This window comes from Bombus bifarius, unplaced genomic scaffold (assembly GCF_011952205.1).
Source record: "Bombus bifarius isolate JDL3187 unplaced genomic scaffold, Bbif_JDL3187 scf7180000007968, whole genome shotgun sequence".
Taxonomy (NCBI): domain Eukaryota; kingdom Metazoa; phylum Arthropoda; class Insecta; order Hymenoptera; family Apidae; genus Bombus; species Bombus bifarius.
This window is the reverse complement of record NW_022884354.1, coordinates 1,598,527-1,622,017: the sequence shown is the minus strand read 5'-3', so window position 1 is coordinate 1,622,017 and position 23,491 is coordinate 1,598,527. Positions and strand designations below refer to the sequence as shown.

At 44.5% G+C, this 23,491-nt stretch overlaps 1 protein-coding gene across 2 annotated transcripts in view; it reads left to right on the top strand.

The window, feature by feature from the left end:
• LOC117210287 overlaps positions 1-23,491 on the top strand; it is a 32,585-nt gene that overhangs the window by 4,798 nt on the left and 4,296 nt on the right. For both annotated transcript variants that reach the window (XM_033453152.1, XM_033453161.1), the window contains 2 exons: positions 16,368-16,489; positions 22,705-23,251. In XM_033453152.1, coding sequence (XP_033309043.1) covers positions 16,368-16,489; positions 22,705-23,251 — 669 coding nt within the window. The remainder of the gene's footprint in view (positions 1-16,367; positions 16,490-22,704; positions 23,252-23,491) is intronic.

The following is a 23,491-nucleotide window of genomic DNA, read 5'->3' as shown; positions in this document are numbered from 1 at the left end:
CGAAACGATGAAATAAATTCAAGCAGCTGGCAGCGATTGCTTACCTACTTGAGTTTCTTTCGACGAATTTTCTTCCACAAATTTTCATGGAAAGTATTCGTATATTCATTGGAAGGTGAATTAACAACGCCATCGTAAACGGTAGGATAAATTGTCATTGGAATAACGGTACCCACTCGGAGAAAATGGCAATTAACCATATAGAAAGCTTCCCGTATATGGTACGTCCAATAATCAATGCTAAAGGCAATTTAAGTAAGTGACACGGTATATTTTTTCGCCTACGTTATTCTTCGATCAAGCGGTTGATTAAATTTAGCGGGTGATCAAATTTAATTTGAAATGAAATTTGAATTCGAAGGAAAAAGGCGATAACTGTTTGCGAGCGAGGCACACGTCGTACTACTTTATGTACACAATGTGTAAGTAGTTGACAATATGAAATATCGCATCGGACCAAAGTGACTACTCAGCCAAAAACATTTGCCACGAGGTAAAAGATCCAAGGATGGATTTGCGCCTTACATCGCGAACAAAACGTTGTGACATAACGAAAGGTGGAATCATGGCCACATTTGCGTAAATCACGCTCTTCCCTCTTCCGAAGCTTCGTTAGACGCGATTCATGAAAAATCATCTGCTCGTATCTATGTTGGTTAGGGCTGGCTGCAGCTCGTCGACTTTTTACGCACCTGGAGCATCGAACACAAGCCTTTCGTATTCATTCTACCGAGCCAGGTGCTAGGCATAACTTCTCGTTGCTTTCGTGACAGATTATTTATTCCTGTTATGGAACTTTTTACGCGCAGCGGAACGTTACATCGTTTAAACAGCCTAACGGCACTTAAGAAATGACGCGCAACTTTTTTCCCCGTTTTTGTCCGATATTTCTAGAAATTATTCTCCTTCGTATCCAACAACGTTACGTAACGGTCAACGTGGAAAATTCGCGCTAAATCATAGGTGAATTTCACATCGCACAGGTTGAACCGCGTAATGTACCATAATGCGCAGAAGTAGGTTTCTGCTGGTACGTACGTAGATACGATGTTCTGCAAGGATGCTATAAGTCACAATTTCCCCCTAGTCTGCAACCACTTCCTCTATTGCGCCTTCTTTATTCTCTATCTTCTCCACGGCACTGTTAACCGCTGCTTTTCTTATCCTCGCGTATCTAGCACCGTGTAGCGTCGTTTCGCCTTTGCTTCTCTCTCGGTGCTCTTTTCCACGCGACTAACAAACACGCACGTACGTAGCCTACGTATCCTGGAAGTGTTTTCGAGCGCGCGCGTAATTTTGCACGTAGCCGAATGCGCTGGTGACGATAGAAAGTCGGTCCGGTTCCGTCGGAGGCAAAACCTACAATTTGCCGGGCATTCGCGGACGACTCGAGGACGACCGCGTCAGTGTCATCGGAAGCTATCGAACCGAGCCGAGAATCTTGACGAGAGCGTCGTTTCTCATCGGCTAGGTACGATATAAATAGGTCAACAGGAAATCGAGTACGGCCCGTGGTGTGACGACGACGATTCTCCCCGAGCCACGTATCGCGAGCATTCTGTTTAAAAATAAATCCATCGCGTTCTCCGGCGTTCTGGAGGGTCCTTGCGATTTGTACCGTAGGTCAAAGTCTTCTGAACTTTCGCGCTCGAACGGTCCAAGAGCGCGCCCCAACCTCTTGTCGTCATCGACGCTACTTTCCATTAACGAAGTTATTTAGCAGAATTTGTAGAATCACGTGGTCCCGTAGCCGCGAACCTGGTCATCGATAGCTTACCGAAAAGTGTGTCGACGCGTAGTTGAAAATTTATCAACGTTGTCGTACTTTTCTCCGAGAATTAACGTGCTGGAGGTCGTGTCCTTGGCAGCTCGGAATCGTTACGCGAGATTCGACGCGAGTCAATTTGCGCGAAAGTTTCAGCTCGGTGAAAGTCACGAAAGTCGTTCGAAGAAATTGAAAAAAAAATTGGAAGGACCTGACCGCGCGAGCCCCGATTCACGAACAGAGGAACGCGATTCGATTTCGGAGGTCACGAGTTCTTGGCAACCGCACGCGATCTCACGACTAGAGCCAACATTTTGGCAGACCACTTCCTCCGCTCCAGCCCCACCGAAGAATTCGTCGTTTAACTCGACTCTATACCACCGACTATGCACGCACAGCAGGCGCATCAGCCTCTTCTTCAACCACTGTCCGGCCTGCGCATCGTTAGAGAGATCAACCGCGTGTACAACGTTGCATTCCTCTGACGGAACTCGATTTGTATTTCGAGACAGGAATCTTACCTATCGCCGTAATCGTTGTCGACAGAGAACGATGTAACAACTGGTTTCAATGAGCCATCAAATCGACCGATTATTGCGTGCTTTTTAAGCATCTGGACAACCAGTTTCGTTCCAACGGACCGATGGAACGTGTTATGCGGCGGTAGCTTCCTGGATATAGCAAGGTCGTAAAATCGGCCAAGCAATGGAGTTTTCGTGCATATTAAGCATTTAGATCGTCAGGAAACCGGCAACGATGCTTTTCGATTCAAATCTTTGATGTTTCGCGGAGGTCTTATCAGTCTCTGCACACTATTGCCGTAAAATTTTATCGTGTCGCATTTTTTCACCAATAACGTTGTAACGATATTGCACTTTGTTTCTACGACGGATATCCCCCGCAGCCAGCAGTGTATCTTTAATATTTCAACGTCTTTTTTTTTCGTCTGTTTGCTTATTTTCATTCACTTGCAAGAGTTACCGTATTAAAGAACTACAACGCAAGAAATATAACGACGTTATAAAAAGCTGACAGGCGTTAGAATTTGTAAGTAAGCACGTTCGAACGTCTGGGCAGGCGAATTGACAGAAACCTGAGAAGGTAAGGGTGCGAAACATCAGTTAGGGTGGCATAAAGTACACTTTAAACGTGGTTCAGGGTCTCGCGAAGGTCGTATACGTGATAATATACATTGTATAAGAAAGGGCGTTTTTTGAACAGCTGAATCTGAACGTGATTACGAAAGCATAATATTTGGAGTAATGTCAAACGTTAAGTAATTGTTTCGCAATTGTAAAAGCGTCTAGAATAATCAAACTGTCCACGAACGTGTATTGTGTTGGTTGAAACGCGTTGGAGAACTAATGACTCGAAATGTTCTCGGATGGATGCTCGTTGAAAGATATTTTCTTTCAAATGTGGAACGCCGTTGCGCTGAAACGTTCGCACTTTGTATGCCATCCGATTCAGGTAGCTCGACAAAGTATAAAACGCGAAATTCGACTTTCGCGTTTCGTGAACGAGCCCGTTAATCATAATTATATCTCGCGGACGATACGGCATGATATATTTGCCTGGAAAATTTGATCTCAGCTCGTCCCTCACATTCCACGTGCACGCGTATTCTTGGTCTTCCTACTCCTCTTTCTTTTTCTGTTTATTCTCTAGAAAAAGTCAACACGAACAAGTTATAATTAAAAGGACAGGTGGAACGCAGTCGCGTTCGACAAATGTTTAATCGGAGATTTCTCTGCCAGCTTTCTCGATCGTGATTCCGTGGTGACTCTCAGAAATTGAACGACGAAACTGAGGCTACCATGGCCAAAGAAAAAGGAAAACAGCCGCGAAAGCGGAGGAGCTGAAACAGAGAGAGGGAGGGAGAGAGAGAGAGAGAGAGAGAGAGTAACGAAAAGATGCTCCAGATCTATTTTTGCGTCCCGTTCAACTTCGATCCTTGTCTCGCCGCTCTTCTTGGCTGATGAATCTGAAATTTTGAACTAAACTACACTGCTTCGAAATCGCTGACCATCTCTGTATGATTGGGAAGATAACCTCGATCATGGAAGTGAAATACGCTTAGTAATTCAACATGTGGACTTAAGAACACTCGAAAGTGCTCAAGAATGCCGAGGAATTCTCGCGACAATTTTTATATAACGAGCTTCGAGCTCGATCGTCGTCAGATTGTCGCCCATCCGAAGATAAACGAGGCTAACAAACGTGTCGTAAGATTCTTCGAAAACGGTCGACAAACGATGGGCGATTGCAAAATCCGTTTTATAGTTGGCGGTTTTTCGTTTAAGATATATCGGCCTTGTTATCGTTTGCGTTAATGAGTTAGCAGAATCTCGTGTGCAATTAAAACCTGTTACGAACACCGGAAATTTCGAAGCGAATTTGAGCTACAACAGCCGTGTTAATATCGAAGTAAACTTGTTTGTAATCCACTAAATCGTTGGATCATGAATAAAACATGCGAGAAACGTTATTCGCGTTCCGTCTTTCATTGCGGATTTTCTAAACGAAACGACCGCGCTTTGTTATTTCGAATAACGGTTAGTTCGCCTTATGGAAACCTTGAAACGAAATCGTCTTTATCTGCTTCCACTATCACGACCACTAGACTGCATGAATGACACTGCTTCATAAGGTGTATTTCGCTTCGTCGTTTTTATCAACCGATGTACTTATATACGCGCAGAGCGGCAATTGTACGATGTTCGACCATGAAAAATCGTCCTTGTAGAAAAGTCGGTGTCGCGTTGAAACCGTAGATCCTAGAACTGGACGATCTTCGGTTAGAGAAACTTTTTGCCCCCATCAATTTCACGATTTACTTTCATAGTTCGAGTCCGCGTATCTCGAACAAGACCAGGTCTCGCGTGTTCCCGTAACGCGTTTTACAATTGTGCGAATTTACGCGTCTATACGTGGCCGGTCGAGTCGGACACTTTCCTTATTTCTAATTCCGTCGACGCGAATAAAATGAAATTGGCCGGGACGCGCCAGCGCCATTCGCTCTCCTTGCAAAACCTATTTGAATTTTACGTAACCCGCTAATTATACAGCCAACCTTGCTGGAATTTTCTCCGAGTATAGCCGACGCGAACGTTTTCCTCGTTTCCGAGAAGCTTTATCGAGCTCGTTGATCTAAGACCATTGGATAATTCGGAACACGTATTTAAAAGTCGATCTTTCCTTCCGTCGATCTAGATCGAGAACGGAAAAATGCCAAGACTATGGAATCGAAGTATCGCGAACGTTTTTTCACGCGAAACTTCGTTACGGACGCGTGACGTTCGATAAAGCAAAGGAAACTAGAACAAGGGAACCTAAGGAGCTGGAGATTGTTTTTTCCATATCGAATTTATTATCGCCGTAAAAATCACGACGTCCTTGGAGGCGCATCGGCTTCGATGGAATGCGGTTATTATCGTCGTGGTAATTCCTACGTTTATGCTTGCGGATATAGTTTCAGGACAGTCGGTGGAAATGCAGTAAATAACCGGTAATGACACGCGTGATGACAGACTGCGTTATTACGGACATGCTTCGCGGAAACCCAGCAGGTATCGAAATAAGGTCGTTTCACCGCGAATCTCCTTCGGTTCGATCGTCCTTTTGTATACGTTCCACTTCCCATGCCTTCTTTATTTGTCCTTTTGCTGATTTTTCTATCCAGTAAACTTTGTTTATCCTCTTTTATTTTCGTTCGAGTTGTCGTTCAAGTTCTTAATCGGGCTATTCGAAAAAAGATAGAACTTTAGAATTCCATCGAGAAAGGTTTCATCGCTTATCGCACTGAATTACAAAGTCCGTGGAAATCACGCGTTCCACGCTGTCTCGAAACGCAATTTAACTAAAATATACATATGTGAAACGCGAGGGCTTGATGCCTCGGAGAAAGTTCTTACAGCTGCAGTTTATGCACGCGCTTTGACATCGACTGATGAGCCGCAAACAACTCTACTCGTCGGTACATTGAACGTAATAGCACCTTCGACGTAAATTTGCAACGCATCTCGTCGAACGCTGTTCTCTTTGCTCCGTCTTTGATAACTATTTCTATTTAGATACAGTTAGGTACCATCTCAGGTGCAAGAATTCCAAATTCCAAAAGATTCAAGCATTTTCGATTTATACGAGGAAGATCGTGGTTTCGTAAATTACTTTTAGTCAAACGGTTGAATTATTTTATTTATTTTCTAAATATGGCAACAGCAAAAACCTCTAAGAGTCGGTATAATTGTCGATCAAAGGTTATATAGATTAATATTAAAAGACCGGAATTCAAACAATGCAATTTTCTTGATTCGATGTTTTATTTTAGCAGCCTTCGTCGAAAAACGAAGAAAACTAAAACGATAACCCCTCGACTTTTCAAATAATACTTTGTAAATAACAATGCGATTCGCAGTTTACGAAATCCATTGAATTTCATCGAAAGAAATACGCGGGCGTCCGATCGATCTTATCCGGCGATCCTTATCGCATCGAAGCGTCGATCAACTCTCGGTAACGTCGAATCGGTTTCAATTGCGCGAGCAAAGGAAAAGAAAAGCGTCGACCACGCGAAGTATCGTTTGCCTGGAATTTAAAATGCGGTTCGCTCGTTGTAATTAACGCATGCAACGATACACTGATCGATCTTAACGACGCGCCTTACGGTATTAATACGCTCCGTGATATAATTGTCGCATGACTGGCGCGCCAATTAAGCAAACTTCGAGTCCGTGTATCAAAGTGTTCGATAGCGACGCCGGGATCAAAGCAAAGCGAGTCGTTCGTTCCGGTGTTGCAGCAAATACCGTGAGCACGATATGACAACGGGATCACGCGTGATCGTACTTTTACCTCTTTGAGAACTGTTTCTCCTCTGAAACACGACGTTACGTATGATTTCGATAAAAGACGCGGTACAATATCCAGACGGATGAAAAGAATTTTTCTTTCGTTTAATGTACAATGCTGTTACGGTGTCGATCCTGTAGAGTATAGAGCGTAGAACGTATACGCGATGCAGAGTTGCAGCCGACCATTATAAATATTAAGCTTAGGGCGAAAGAATTTGTCCACGACCTGGATAACTTAATTGGACAAAGTCCCGGTTCAGCGATCCAGCTAGCCGCTTCTCTTCTCCCCTAAAAAAACACCGGTTAATTTCTCCAATTCTCCTAATCGAGTAATTTCACCGCTTCATATATCCTATATTTATTCCTTTCAAGCCACTTGCGTAACGCACGCTTCCGTTCTCAAAATAATGACATCGTAGGAGGGAACAACAGGTCGCCGACTCTAATAACATGCAGGTGTGCTTTTCACGGTAAAGCGGTAAGAGATACAGGCGTTGCAAAGGATCGATCGAAGAGACGATGGAGCAGGGATCTAAGAGGGGATCGAGAGTGGTTCGAGAGGTCGAAGGTGTCGCGTGCTCGCGCCAGAGACCTTCGTAAGGCCGCGGCGAAGCGACAGGCGAACGATCTGTCGGAAGTAGCCTCTCTTTCACTGCGGTGGCCTCACGTAGCAGATAGAAACGACCGACCTTGCTTGCGAGCGTTCGAAGCCCGCGTTCACCGCGGCATTTCCTTCCTCCGACGAAATAAGAATGCTCGAAGCAGACGAGAAAGCCGGTCACGCCGCGTTGGCCATGGAGTACGAACACTCTCTAATGAGCCTCTGTTACGGGTTCTCGTTCCTCGCTCATTTTCGTTCTACGACCGATTCATTAGCCAGCGAGATACGACCAAGTGGCCGGCCAACGTCCTATCGTGGCTCATTCCCGATTCGCGATTCAAAATCCTCTCTCTTTCCGCGGCCTCCTACGAAAATCGCCGGAAGTTCACGCCGCCGCGGCTGCCTTAATCGTGAGCACGATATTTCGAAAGTGACGGAGTTTCTTCGCGTTCTCGCCAGTTCCGTACTCGATCCTCGATAACCGCGCAAGTTTCGTACGCGTTAGCCGCCGAGGATGATCGAGGCGTTTCGCTACCCTCGCAAAGTTCCTTCGAACCACCGAATAAGTAATCGAATGGTAACGGATGGTAATCCCGTTGACCCAGAAACCGGTCGTAACGCTGGAAACGTGGAGCCAAGCGGCGATATTTGACCGAGGATTATTCAATAGTTTCGCAATGATCGTTACAGCGCGTTGTTTCGTTGAACGCGGGTATTAATGAAACGAAACTAAAATCGTGCGAACGCATCGAAAACGAGTAGGATTTTTATGCAGGTATGTTAACGACTGTTACGAGCTCGCCTACGATTATATTTAAATTGATCGAACGGGGAGGAAAGTCGAGAAATCTGTCGTTGACTCGTATTGCTCGATCTTGGGAGAAATCTTCGTCGAGCGTCGGTATCTCGGAATCTCTCGCCTATCAATTCGATTCTCGCGAAACTTTCATCCCCGTATTTAGAGATAATTGCTAAATAATTCATGCATTATGATCCCGTAAACAACCAATAATCGTAATAATTTCGCCTTTTATCCGACTGACCGAGCGCTTAATTTTCTTTGGGTAACTTTTACTTACGAGTGTAAAAGCGAGACTGGAATTTAATAGAAAAAGGTTCGATCTGGCCTGGATAGTCAACGTACTGAAATTTATTGGTTCCGCCGCGAAATAGGCCCGTTTCCGCTTGGCTGCGAAGTAAAATGTCGTTGTTCGGCCCAAAATGTTCCGTGACTCTCGATTTAATCCGGCTGTGATCGACGAGATTCGAGAGCGAGGAAAATGTCGCGCTACCGCTGGGAAATCCACGTTTATTAGACTCGTGAGTCGTTCCGACGACATGCAAATCCGGCAAGAAGTACGACTGGTTCCACCGTAAAAGTGGCGAAGTTGTCTTGGAAAACCGGTCGTATATTTCACCGTCGATCTTTCGCGCCAACTTTGAAGCAATCCGTAACCGTCCACCTAAATAAAGGAAAACAACGAAGCGTTTCGACTTTGCACAATGGTAACCGATTCGTGAAATCGGGAGAACACGGTGATCTCGAATTAGTTTTGTAATTTAACAGCGAATCGAAGCGGTTCCAATAAGAATACCGATGAAATCGAGCGAGAACGAGAGTGCGTACCGTTCGCCAGACTCCAGTTGCCGGTTTCTTTAACCTTTAACGATGTTAATTTTACGCTAAACTTTCCTCGCGTGGCAATTAGCAGTGCTAATTGCCCGGTAATTATACGGATCTACTTTTGTATTCTTTGTCCTTCTCTAAACTTCGTTACGAGCTTGGACAAAAGAATCGTGTTCCACCGTGTTGATCGTAATATACTTGGAAATATGGTAGATCCTAATGCGATATCGATGTCATAAATATTCTTGTTAACAAATCATACTCCAATTTTTTATTTCCTCGCCTAATAAGTATCTCGAACATGCGTTCATTCTCTAAAGGATTATTAGATTACGGTATGCGAACGATTCGAAAGGACAGACTCCCCATATTTAATCGATCTCGAAGCAAATCTACGACGTGCAATTTATTGACAAGCTAAAACCATAAAAGGAGATTAAGCTCTTATAGGGAAAGCCGATCGACATTCACGAAGAGAAACTTTTTGTTAAAAAGTGATCGGAAAAAATATTAATATAGAAACTCTGTCAGAGAAAGTGCGTAGCGCGAGGCGAGAAAGAAATTTATCGCCGCGGTGTCTCGCGATCGGTCGTCAGAGAAATCCTCATCGATGCTCGTATCTTGAAATGTGGTGCATCGTCTCCTTCGATTTGTCTCGTTCGATCGATCGACGATCGTACAGCGTGCCTGCTGCGAGATCGGCTGACTATCGCGCGCAGATTCTTCCAATTCCAAACGACGATTTTTCGCTGAAACTTTGGACGGGTGCGCTGCATCGCCGGGAAAAAATTGTGAACTTGTAAAGCCTTTCAAGGCATGGCCTTCGAGCCGTACGTTCTTAATTGGTAAATCGCTCTTAATAGAATCGTAGCTTTCCACGAAGTGAGTTAGAACCATTCGCGTCGACAATTTTCTTTGAAATTTTCGAACTTTCCCGTTCGCATCGTCAATTCGGTTCAACCATGGCGCGAGCAACTGCGAATCCGTTTCTACATTCGTTTCAACGATCTTCTATTTTTCTAGCGAAAATGCTACAAAACAATTTGGAATCCCTGGTTTTATTACTAGTAATTTGTAGTTTATATACGGACGTTTTAGGTATTCAAGCTTCTACACACTTGTTGATTTTGGCATTTTCATGTGTCTACGTAACGATCAATACCGATCGCACATTTCGTAAATTTGTATGAAACTTTTTTCTACTTTTTGATTTTATCGTGCTACTTCCATTCTCAGATACTCACGTACACGAGTGAATCACATCGCTGAAAATAATTCATGGCTCACCTACTTAAGAACTTATCGTTCGCTAAAAGGCCAAAACACTCCACAAGTTCTTTACATAGTATAACGCACCCATTCATCGCTGCTACTTAAATACGCCGCCACCAACTGCATCGCATTACATCACAATTCGCATGATAAAAAAGAAGGGGAGGATCAAATGCCAGGCAGTATTTTTGGCCCTTTTTTCTTTTTTTCAAAATTTTCAAAATTTCAGCATATCCGAATTTCAAAACTCTCTTGGCGAGCGTTAGTGTTACGTATTCGCGAATTCACAGACCGGGAAAAGGAAGAAAGCGATTTTAGAAAATAATCGAAAGTGTTCTCTGCACGATATAAAAATAAGACAAAGAAAAAATACCAGTCTCGGTGCAGTGAACTTTTCGTTAAGCGGGCGATCTCGCGTAAACGCAACCCTACTTGCGGTTGACTTTCGAAGTTGGAAACTTCGTGTCACGGCACGTTGCGTGAACTTTGAACTTTTCGAATCACTCTCCCTCCACTCGTTTTAATTGGTGCGTGGATTTTAATTATGTCGAGGTTTTCCCCTTCGTCGACGTACGTCCGCGTATCTGTGATTTCCTTCGTCGTGCCATTCGACGCACGTCGAGCGCGAAAGTTGACAAATCGTTGCCCGTTCGGGGGATTGAAAGAGCTACGGATCGGGGAAAATGATGGATGAGCAACGATCCCGATTGTATTTTTATCTTCGATGCAAGAAGGCGTCGTTGAAGATGTCTCGCGTGGAATAGCCGTGATTGCAGAACATTCGCGCGTTCCACTTATCGTTAATTAACCCGATAATTCGCGCGATTAAGATACCACAAAAATAGCTCATCGTTCATTTCTCATCCGTGGTCACCGCAGTGCGGCTACAAATAGACGCTGTTGACCTTTGTCGGTCTGCCGTTTTACAAACCGGCCCGTTCAATAAAACTATTAAACATCGTGTTTGCCCTTTAATTGCCGTGACGGCCATAATTGCTCGGTAAATTCGCGATCCTGCCGTTATCTCGTTGGATCTACGGCGGCAATTTAGCGGCAATACGTCGTTGGACTTATTAAATCGAGTGAAAAATCAACGCTGTAAATTCGTCGGCCGTTTCATGCTCGAATTAACTTGCCAGATGACGATCTCTCGCGGAGGTTCGCACGGGGATCGGTACTTGCTCGGTAATCCAGTCTCCGACAAAGCCGTGCAACGTTAATGGAAGTTCTGCGGTGATAGAGGCCTTTCAGGGCTGCCTTTTCCCGGAAGCCTTTGAATCCTCGAAATCTTCGACGCGCTCTAGCCGTCACTTTTAATCTTCGCAGTCCCTTTTTCTCGATCCGAGGTTCACCGAACTCCAAGAGAGTATGTCGTAAAATGCCGTGCATTTCCTACGCTATAGTCCATCCTTTGCATACAACATCGCATAACATACGGATATTTTCAACCGCATGAATCCAACTGTCAAACGCAAATTACTTTTCACATACTGATCACAACGTATATTGCGATTTATAATTTCTTCTTAATCTATCCATTTACGACGACGTGTCTCCTAGTTTTACGGTACAACTTCCTTCGTGCGAACTCCATTTATTTGAACGAAATTGCGGTTAGCGTCGATTAAACGAACTTCTACTTGTTGAATCCATTTAGCTGAACGCGAACTAGCATTATACGAACGAAAAGTGGATAACTGACGATGCGGAGAATAAATGGATTTATATTACATTTACAATCGTATGAACTATTTGCTCTTCGACGACGTTATACAGACGGGGTTTCCTACCTATGTTAAAGCGTTTGTCCCGTAAATAAATCGAATAAAGAAGCAAATAAATTTAGCAGAATTCAATGGGCAATGCAATATCGCGCGCACCGAATTACGGTTCCTCTATGGTGAGAAATTAAGCTCGAGGCAGTGATTGGCGACAACGATACTCGTTGATAACCGATGTTGAGAAAAAGTAGCAAAAGTTGGGAACAGAAAGGGGCGAATAAGAAGCCGATCGATCGACTGTCCCGCTTCTGTCCGGATCGATGCGAAAAAGCGCCGGATGAACGAAGAATAGCGGCCTCGAGTCGTGGAAAAAAAGTCGAGCGTTTACAATGTTTGCGCGTGTGGTTGTCGTCGGCAGTCGTTAATCACTCGCGGTACAATAATCACCGCGTGCTTTCTCTGTACATCCGCTAACAATGGAAGTCGAATGCGTGGAGAACACGCAAGGACGAGTCCACGTATGCAGCGAGAATTATTTAAACGAACCGGGCCAGCTAATTATTTGGCATTCTCGGCAGCGACTTTCGCGAAACTTGAAAGACAGCTTCTGAAACGCTCGAAACAGTTGCTTTCGACCATCGAGTGAAAACTACTTGGCATAGTTTCGTCGTTGGCAAAAAGACCGCGATGATTCCGAAGGCATTCGGAAATTACCTGATGCCGATCTTCGCTTGTCGCCGTACAGTTATGATAATTTCAATGCACGAGTAAAAGCGAAGAGCCCGGGATGAGATATTTATAGCGGAGATTGTCTGCACGTCAAGTGGAAAGTCTTAAGTTGTACACGGAGACGTTAAGTATCTGAGTCAAAGTTCCAATTTATTTACCGTGCGAAAATAACGCACGGATATACGCGCGTTCCAAGTTCAAAGTAGAATGCCATAAGTTCGAGTAACAATTTCTAGATATAAAGTACCGAAACGAATATTCTTCCTTCGCGATTCTGGTTCAGATGGCAGATAGCTGCCCGGAATAGTTTTACCAACGCGATAATACAAGAAAATTACTGCTTGGCGACACGAAACGCGCATTTAACTAACCTGTTTTCGTGTTCTAATGTATTCATAGGTCAAAACGATAACGCGAAATTACCGAACTGTAGGATTCGAGCAACGGACAGAAAAAGCGCAGAACTTGTTCCAATTTTTCTATTCGTATCAGCAATGCATCGCCTGCGTAATTCGCGCGAGAACGTTAGAAAGTAAAACTACAAAAAATCTAGAAAATCTGAATTCCAAATCAGACTAGAAGCGTAAATAAGAATCTATCTATCGCGCGATCGATTAAAACTTGGGCTCGTCGGCCTGGCCGTAATTGTGAATTTGATCGGTCGGATTTAACGGTCTGTAGAGGGCCGAGGCTTTCGACGAGGTGGTTCGAGGCAGCTCGTCTTTTTATCGAGTCAAGTGTCAGTTCAGTAGCGAGAGTTCGAGGGAGCGACTTCTCGCGTTAGCTTCGCTTCTTCTTCCGTTCTTTTTCTTCTACGCGAAACACTCGATTTGCAAGCGCTCTGTTTACCCGGCGAGTCCGCGGGTATTCGTCATCGTTTGGCCGCGGCCCAACTAAGCCAGCCACTGCCAAGGAATCCTGGCCAGATTCCCTTTAGATATTCTCGACTTTTTATCTTGCGGAATTTCCACCTCGTGCCCGTGCTCGTATTCGTTTTCCCTTGATCGAATTTCCCAGCGGTTTCCGTGGCCCGTTTCTCGCTGTCCATCCTTGAATCGATCGATCTCTGTCAACCATCGATTAATGCTGCGATTCGCGTGCCATGCGACGTCGAGTTTTTCGATAACTGTAAACGACGAGTGGCGCCAAGTCGCGCAGACACGACTGGCGTGTCTTTCGTTGGTTCGTGGTAGCGCGGCAGTTCGTAAAAGTGCGAGAAACGACGAGGCTAAGAGGTGTCCGTTAACAGAGTCGCTGGAAGAGCAAATTAAGATCGGAAACAGAGCGATATCGTGCACGCGAATTCGCAGCCCCGCGTCGCGCGTTCCGCCCCTCGAGCCGATTCCAAGATTCCAGGTTTCCACGGTGACGCCGTCGTTGTAACGACATTCCGACGCGGTACCGTCGCGATTATAATCTCCACGGAGTCGTTTTGACACTGATACCACGACTGCCTCTCACTGTTGACCCGTTTATTTGCAGCGAAAGAGAGATTAAATCCTCTTACCCTTTCTCACTCTCTTCCTGTTTTTCCCGTTCTCTCGATAGAGTTTAAAGACGCGAGATGCTGTTGCGCGTTCCTCGCGATTGATATCTCGAAAAGTGGCATCTCATCCTAATTAAGATCAGTCGTAGAAGTAGCTGTTTTCCATCGTTCAAAGATACACTTCGGATACACTTTTGCTTTTAAATTCTTCTACTCTCCGTTTATTATGCATGCATACCCGCTTCTTTGGTATATCGTTTTCTCGTAGTAGTAACGCAACGTGTTTGCATCTATGAATGAACGAGCGAATGATCGAACAAACCGATAAATATATTCAAATGGTATCACTCAAGGCATCCTTGCACGGTGATCGATCCTCGTACGCGATTCACAGCGTATATCCGTGTAGTTGGATTCTCCGTGGTTGTAGAAGCTGTTGTACGCTGCTACGTCGCGTCTCATTAATACGTTTCTGCCTCGTGAGAATCGGCCTGACGTTCTCTCACGCGCTCCTCGAGCTGTGAAAACGCGGTACACACAGATATCGTTATACGATTGGGAACGGCGAACACCGCACTTAATATCGCACCTCGTCGTTCGCGGGAACGCTTAATTACAGTGTAATATGCATCGAGATAATTTTCTTGGCCGCGGTGGAAACGCACGGAACGATCCAGGTACGAGAAAGTCTCGTTGCGAGCTTCGATCCACCGCGAAAACTTGGCGAACAACAACATCCCTATTAACAGAGCTACGAATTAGCCGAGCTATCGGTTAACTCGACCGAACGAAGCCCTCGTTTCACACTCGTGCGATCCGCACTTACCTCGGTTTCTTCTTCCTCTAGTTGGACACTCGGCTTTCTAAAATTACCTTTACGCAATGCAGGCATTCCAAAGCATCAGCGACCTATCGCGATACGATCGAGAACTATTCGTCCAAAGTCGTATTTCTCTCTCGGAACTGACTCGGATTAGACTGTGTTTATGGCAGATGCGTGTTCTCACCGATAAGTCTGAACGATCAAATGCTCGAGAACCACACGCAAGAAACATAAGACATTGGCATTTGTCGATCTTCTAATTTCGATACGACGGCTAAAAAGCAGTGCGTATTACAATCCGTTTGCATAGTTGCGAAGCGGACTTGTTACGTCCAAAAATTTCAGGAAGCTTTTAGGAAGATTTTTTGAAGATTTATAAATCTACGAAATTTCGTAACAAACCAATAGCGTTACGGCGATCAATATCTTTGAAGTTAGTTACGTCGAATGAAACAACAGAGATACACGCATATTCGGTGGCAAGATGAAACAACAAGAGAGAAATCGATAATATAAAATTCGTTGAAATTACACGTTCAACCCTAAGATTGTCTCTCTATAGAGCACGAAGAGCGTGGTGACTTATTACGACGATATATAGATGTCAGAAAATTATTCGCGAGTCTGGCTAACATCTGTTATTGCATGTGCAAACTTCATAGCGGATAAAAAGAGTCATTTTCAATCGTTATTTCAACAGCAACTTTTATGCCCTGACAGTTTTTGCTTTGTAAAAAAAAAAGATTTGAAAAATGAGCGAGGGAAAGATTCATTTGCTTCGTGTTATGCTCTACGAATCCCGGAAAGGTGTAACGGTGGGAATTCCTGTAAAAAACATTCAGGACGTTTACCAAGACCGTGCACCAGTTCTTCGTGTAATAGAAAAGTTTCTCTACGACTTCGTCGGTTAAAATTCGTGGATTATTTTGCAATAAATTAAGCGCTACGTCTGAATTATGCAAGCCACTTTTTTATTACACCGAGAGCTGGTGCGCGATCTTGGTAAACGTCCTGAATGTGTTTTTACAGTTACATCTTTTCTCCGTTCATTTTCAAAAACTTTTTTTTCAAGATATATAAACTGCCAAAATACAAAATACAAAATCGAACATCGCCATTTTCATCCGCTAGAAAGTTTGCATATACGACAACGGATGTTAACGGACTTGCAAGTAGTTTAATAACGTCTATTGGAATCGGCCGCGAACTTTTGCACTGACCCAATATCGCAAGTACATGCATGTCGATCTCCGAACGTGTTATTCACCGATACAAGCATTCACCGCATCCATAACTTTACAGTTTCGATCTAACTGTTTGCGTACTTTGAGCACTTCCAGTAACGATAAATGTCACGTTTCATAACGTTACGAGTAACCGCTAGATACACGAGAAAACGCTTAAACGGTTCAAGGGTTCGACGATATGACGCATAGCGTTTCACGACGGCGTAGAAAATTGTGTTCAACATCTGTGTACCCGGTTTCCAGGTTACCCACAAAGTGACGAGTCAGGTGATGGTCCTGAAGATGAACCAGCTGCCTGCGAATAGGCCAAACATGCTGAAAGAAGTTCAACTGATGAACAAACTCAGCCATCCGAACATACTCAGGTAAGTCGAATCGAAGTCCGGTTCGCTTTTGCGCTGGAGAAACTCGGCTGACCATAACGAAGAAAATCAGCCCCCTCGCTTCGCGCCGAATTTTCTCTGTCCTCGCTCGAGAAACCAGTCAGCCAACGATTAATTAAGGAATAAGCGCGAGAAACGGTCCATCCGACGCGCGGCAAGTCACGCGTGTCGTTCGCTTTCTTCGCCGGTAGTTTTAAATTAAAACGGGGCGAGTTGTCGCGCGAATCGCGATGGAAATAGAAACTAGTTGGATAGAACGTCGAAATGGAAACGTCCGGCATATTCGTTGGTCGAAGCAATTAAGGCGACCAGGTTTTTTTCTTCTATCGGTCGGTTCGAATTTATTTTCGAACAGATACTACGTACACATAGGCGGCGTGGAGAGAAAATAGCGTATCGATGTCTCAACTGGAGCTCGGTCGAAGGAATATCGTTTAAAACCGGAGAAATCTCGAAACGGACTAATTTTTTATTCTCCTACGTGACGATTGGATCTCGATTGTGGAAAGAAATAAGCAACTGGTAATTTAAGTCTCGCATATCGACGATGCTAGTTTCACTGTCGCGCTTCCAAGTTTCCAATCACTCTCCCTCGGAATACGTAATTGCAACGAAGTTGCAGCGGTCTCGAGTACGAGCGACGACCGAATACCTACTCCATTTCTATACCTTGTGTACGTTCATTCTATTATCAGCAAAATTCAACGTTCAGACGTCTGAATAGAGAAACTCGGGAAAAATATCGACAAAGATCTCGGCTAAAATCTTTCCGGTAAAATAACGAAGACGGTGCATATTTGTTTATCTTCTTCGTAGGATTTCATCTCGTAAAGCAGTCGGTTGCCACGCGAACGAGCAACGTCCCTTCGAAATGGATCGTTGCTGGTTGACGCAACCGGCTGACTGCGGAGCTAATGTTAAAAGAGTTTCGCGGTTTGCAAGTTACGAGTTATGACATAATGGCAGCGGGTATCGCTGTTCCGCGCCACTCTGCGCCGCACCGCGCCGCGCGGCTAGACGCGCCGCATCCGCGGCGACAACGCATTCCAACGATATAAACGGCTTGGCCCAGATTCGGCTGTGTGTGTTTATCCCGCGTGGCTAGTGGATCTTATTTCTGGCATTTCTCTCGTTGAAGGCTGCGAAAACCGCGAGGAACATCGTCGGCATCGTGTCTTTTCATCGAGAGCGAGCCAGCTCGATGGAAAAAGAGAAGGGACGGAGAATAATCTCCGATGCGTGAATTTCGTAATTCTTGGAACGATACGACGCGCCAGGTGTACACATTTCGTTTCAGGGAATATGGATGAATGAAATCGGTCGATAATCTCGAGATACGTACGATGTACGTACATACCGTGTGTTTGGTTTTGTTAAGAGCGAGACCAAGATTTACTACTAACGCCACACTCGCGTCAATCGATCGGTCGTTTCTTCGAATATTCCGCGTCAACTGCCAGAAACGTGCTCGTGAATAACTAGCTTGTCCGAGCCGGTCCAAAACTTTGCTTCTCGAAACGCTGCGGACAATTCCTGGTCCAAATTTCAGTACATGTTCCCAACATTTTTGTCCCACGCTCATATATATTATTCTTCTCGATATTTCCGTTGAAAAGTCAGTTTAAAGTTATATCGAGATCGTTAAAAAATGTGTCTGTAACAACCTTTTACTATTAACTTGCGTTGTTTAGTCGTGAAAGTAAAGGAATGATACTGTTAAAAGTTTAACTGTATTTAAAATTTGTTATTTACGCCATTATTGATTTTTAGCCAATTATTATAGAACTTAATCCGTAAGATCCGAACAAAGACCTTCGCGTTCCTATGATTCTTAGTCATTTTCATTGACAATTTCCCTACAAACAAGAATAGAAATCGTAAATAACAATTAAAAGGAAAAAAAGACACGAAACATTCTAAGCGTTTTTTCCATTCGTAATCCTGTTGCTAAGCATTACTCTTAATACGTTTCTTACGATAATATCCGGTATTGTGTACATCGATACTATGAACAATATTAGTGCGATAATATTTGTAAGAATTTCGTGTAATCTTATCGGAGCATTAAGACGTATCGGCGTGTATCCGAGTAGTTTCGCCGAAGAACAAGAGCACTGGCGTGGTCGTAGACATGATCGATAGTAGCACGAAGCTGGCCATGAAGCGAAAAATCATGCTGCCCAGTGACACCATCGACGTGACGTGATTTGCGAGCGAGCGAGCGTGCGTGCGAATGGAATCGCGTCGATAGTCGCACATGCTGCGGAGTTTCGATCATTCTATCGGGGATATTGCGATAACCGGTGGTAGAAGCAAATTGACCGGTAATTTATCGTGGTTCGCACGCGCGAGGTCGCACACAGATACAAAGATACGGTTCCGATTGTCAACGTCCGATCATTGTTGCGATAAACTTGATATAGGCCGCAACAACGTGCCGCCGATTTTTATAGCTCGATACCGATATACCGCGTATTCGTCCAAAAATCAGAACTTTGAATCGAAGATCGAATCGAAACGTCGAAGCGAAGACAGAAACAACCCGACCAGTTTGTCTTTCTTTTTCCTCGTACACGATCAACCAGGTATCACAGTTGATCAACTATCGTCGTTACAGCATAACAGTTCACCTTTTAAGTCTTGGAACTGTACAATTTTCGACGTAAATGATCGCGATACCGCGCTATACTCGATTGGAGCGAATCCAGCTATCTAAAAATCTTTCGTCGAAACCTTGCTAATTAGTCAATTACGATTTCTTTCCCGAACCAGGAACAGTAGTTTATCCTAAACCCATACGTTGGAAACTTTCCAAACGAACTAATACTTGGTAATGTATTTACTTGGATGTAACGATGTTTACAAATCGACCGGTATCCTTATCGAGCTACAAACTGTATCTCGATAAGGATCGCGAGTTTCTCGCCGTTTCCAGATACTGCTCGGTTCACGCACACGAATTACAAGGATCCTAGTCTCATCGCGAGATAACGTCGTGTCAATGGAACGGATTATCGATCGCTAATTGGCGTTTATCACGACGTTTACCTACGCTCGTTAAGCTTATGACATTTCGATGCGATGCATCGACCTAACGAACCTCGACTCTGACTTGTTCAATTCGCCGCCACCTACGGAGTAATCTAATCTGTGGCAAGAATCGCCGAGTCGAACGCGACGAGCCTGCTTTTCCTATTGCGTCGATTACTATCGCTCTATCGCGGACTTGTCGTTAAATCGGACGTACAAAGCTCGCGGTAATTCGCCTCTGCCGAAGACACGTGCGATGTATCGACAGGTAGGCCGCATTTCGAATATTCCTTCTATCGGACCAGTAAAACCCACGGAATGACGTATCGAGCAAGGAGGAAGTTCTAGATTGTTCGTAATAGTATCAGGTTTTCACTGGTTTAACCCTTGTGTGTAGGCAACCAAAATGGTCACGGTTGATGAGCAACGCGTTCTATTTCGATAGATCAAACACGTAGCGATAATTTTACTTTCATACATTCTCAGAACTTTGCACTTTTCCTTTCTACGATGTAACAAATGCTTTATAATATAATATGGTTGCAAATCATTTGGACAAAAAGATTACTTCCAGTTACGATACAATTCCACGCTAATGTTGACTACGAGGTGTGTTTAAAAAGTAACGAGACTGGCCCTGTCAAAATGTTTATGTCGTTTAACGAAAAATGTACATTATCCTCTTGAAAATTGTTCTCTCGAACCATAGGTATATATACCTATATACCGGCGAAGGCGGTACTCCTATTCCTGGAAACAGCGCTGGAATTCTTCTATCGAAACTACTTTCGGTTTGTCGATTACAACCTTTTGCACGTTGTCCACGACGATTCCTTGAAATTATGTCCTTCGAGATGGCTTTTAATTTTTGAGAAAAAAGGTTGTATGGACTCGTGTCCGAAGGTCGTGGATGCTGTAGAACCACAAAGATATGTTCGTCGACCAAAGTTTTGGTTTACAGAGGGTGCAAAGCAAGGCACTGCTCGATATGTCGCTGTTCCATTTCCGTAACGCGTTACTAAAACAAGTTGCGAAATCGCTCGTGTCAGCTGAATCGAGTTTGAAATTAATATCGAAGGCAGAATAGAGATATTACGTCTCGAATAGCATCGAAATCTATTTCATTACCGTTTGGACACACCGCGTACTCCCATTCGCACGTATTCGCACTGTTCTTTATCCTTAACACATGGATCCACGTAGAAACGTGTGCAGCAGCTTTGCGATATTTCGAGGGAATTTATAAATGAATGTACAAGGGTTAAAAAAGGAATCGCAGTTCATAGAATATTCATGGAAATCGACGCACGCGTGCACCCGACAGAAACTATAGTTGTAATGGTGAGATCGAACGGCATATATTTGATAAAGCCAATTAAAGATAATGGGAAGTAAGCGCGTTTTAGGAAACGCTTTCTCGTCTAATGCGGAAAAGCTTCTCCCCTTTCTTGATCGATTTGAATTATCCGGTTCCACGACTGAAGCGGAAAATCAAGCAAATCTCGCTTTGCGTTTGACCACGTTTCGAGGCAAAAGAGGAAACTCCGACGTTCGTTGGGTTGTGATAGACTATCGTGCCAAGTGTCAAATCGATACTCCTTAATCGCCTTACGTTCCTTCGCAAACGCGAAAACATCGACTGCGATGATATAATTCGTCGAAAAGTTTTACGTATTTTTTTGAAAAAGCTGATAATTAGAGGTACCCACGTGAAACTTATCAAATAATTCGCTTTAGATATTATACTAAATTGCGAGATTATGTCGCTGATTTACAAGCATTGGTAACGTAGAACCTTTTTTTCAAAACATCTCGATCTTTCCTTCGTCCTGATCCTCGAGACGATTTGTACGAAGATACCGAAAGATCATTAACAACAAGCAATAACATTAAACTGTACTGGAATTTTGAAACAACGTATGTGCGGCTGAATAAAATCGCGAATTCATTCGCACGATACTCCGGATCTATCTAAAATAAGATAACCACGTACGATAAATTATTTGTGTAACCACGATTATTCGAGCAATGTGATTATCTCTGGTTAATTATAGACACTGGTTGCGTACTTCGTTCTTCCTTAGTTTTGCTTTACTGTTAGTTACAAATTGCGACTTCGGACACAGTAAACAAACTACCGACGAGGTGCACATTAGACAGATGATGTTAATGAACTTAACGAGGCTGTAAACGTGTGTCAGTCGATTCTATCGCAAACGAAATACCAAGGGATATAGAAAAGCGTACTCGAATATTTGTATACTTTGAAAAAAACCCGTCGGGTGATACGCGCAAGTTTCCATTTTCGTGTTTTCTTTCATATCGCAGCGTCCCATTCGATTCGAGCTACCATAAAAACACCACAGATCGCGGTGCCCATATTTCGGTGTCGTTTTTCACGAGAAACGATCGTTTCTCTCTGCTCGTCAGCGGGTTTCGCGTCGACGCGTTTTATTCAGAGTGTTTCGTCGATCGTTCGATGATAGTCGCGTGCACATCTGGGTCGTAGACCTTCGTCCTGCGTTGTCCTCGCCCGATACACGAAGGTCGCGATCTTTATAGGGAAAGATGAGTAACGAGCGAAGCGACTTCGCGCTTCGTGCGCGGATTGATAAAGAGAGCCGCGCCGCGTCCGCGACTCGCTTGGTAATTAAACCTCGTTCTCTGAACACAAGAAAAATTCACCTCGCCGCCTTTGGTTCTTTGGCCTTTCCGCGTAAGGACAGAGAAAACGTAGCGAAACTCGGCTCCGAAAAACTCAGCTCCGACATTTACACTTGACTTGCCATTAGGACGAATGAGAGCGGAATCAGTCGCGAGGTGGTAGATTTCAAAGTACGTTTCAACGTGGATTCGAAGCGAGTGCCCTTCCCTCCATTACACGCGCTATCTTCGTAATAAGTCTCGTAAATAGAGAATAGAGGAAAACCGAGAAACATTTTGCCACGAACCAATCTCGCGTACGATAATTATAATAATAGCGCGACAACGTTGATAATTATGCAGCTAGGAAAATAGTATGCGCGGTGCCCGGGGCATAGAGAGCGAATTGAATAAAACCTAGAGCCTGAGAAACACCATCTGGCGCGAGTACGCTAGCTCTCCCGCTAGCTTTTTCCCATCTTCGTTCTCGCTGTTTTCGACGATCTATGATTCGTACATTGCAGGTTCATGGGAGTCTGTGTACACGAGGGTCAACTGCACGCCCTCACAGAGTACATAAACGGCGGTAGCTTGGAACAGTTGATCATGTCGAGGCACACGCCTCTACCCCATCCGATCAGGATGAATCTGGCGAGAGACGTGGCACGGGGCATGACCTACCTGCACAGTCGCGGGGTCTTTCATCGGGATCTCACGTCGAAAAACGTGCTGATCAAGAAGGACGAAAGTACGTCGGAAATGACCGCCGTGGTGGGCGATTTTGGGCTGGCAGCGAAGATCCCGGATCCCAGTTCCGGATACAGGCTGAGCACCGTAGGCAGTCCCTATTGGATGTCACCGGAATGTCTCAAGGGTCAATGGTACGATCACAGGTCGGACGTTTTCTCGTTCGGTATAGTGGTCTGCGAGCTGATCGGCCGCGTGCCGGCCGATCCGGACGTTCTACCACGGTCAGATAACTTTGGCCTCGATTACCTGGCCGTGGCAGAGATCTGCGCGGCAGCTGATCCGCCGCCAGCCTTTCTGCAGCTTGCCTTCAATTGTTGCACCGTGAGTAGAATATTACTTGCCTGGAATTTCCGACGCTCGCGTACCTTTTTCGTTGTCCAGATTTTGTTTCGACTCTCTGACAGATCGAGCCGTTCGATTCTCCGCGTTATTTTCTTAAATTGCTTCATCCAACTTATCGTATTCGTTAAAGATCGTCGGTATGTACGTTGGTAATACAGTTGGTAATGGCATTTTACGCTCGTTGCAAAATCTCCGATGTCACTCCGCTCGTACCGCTCG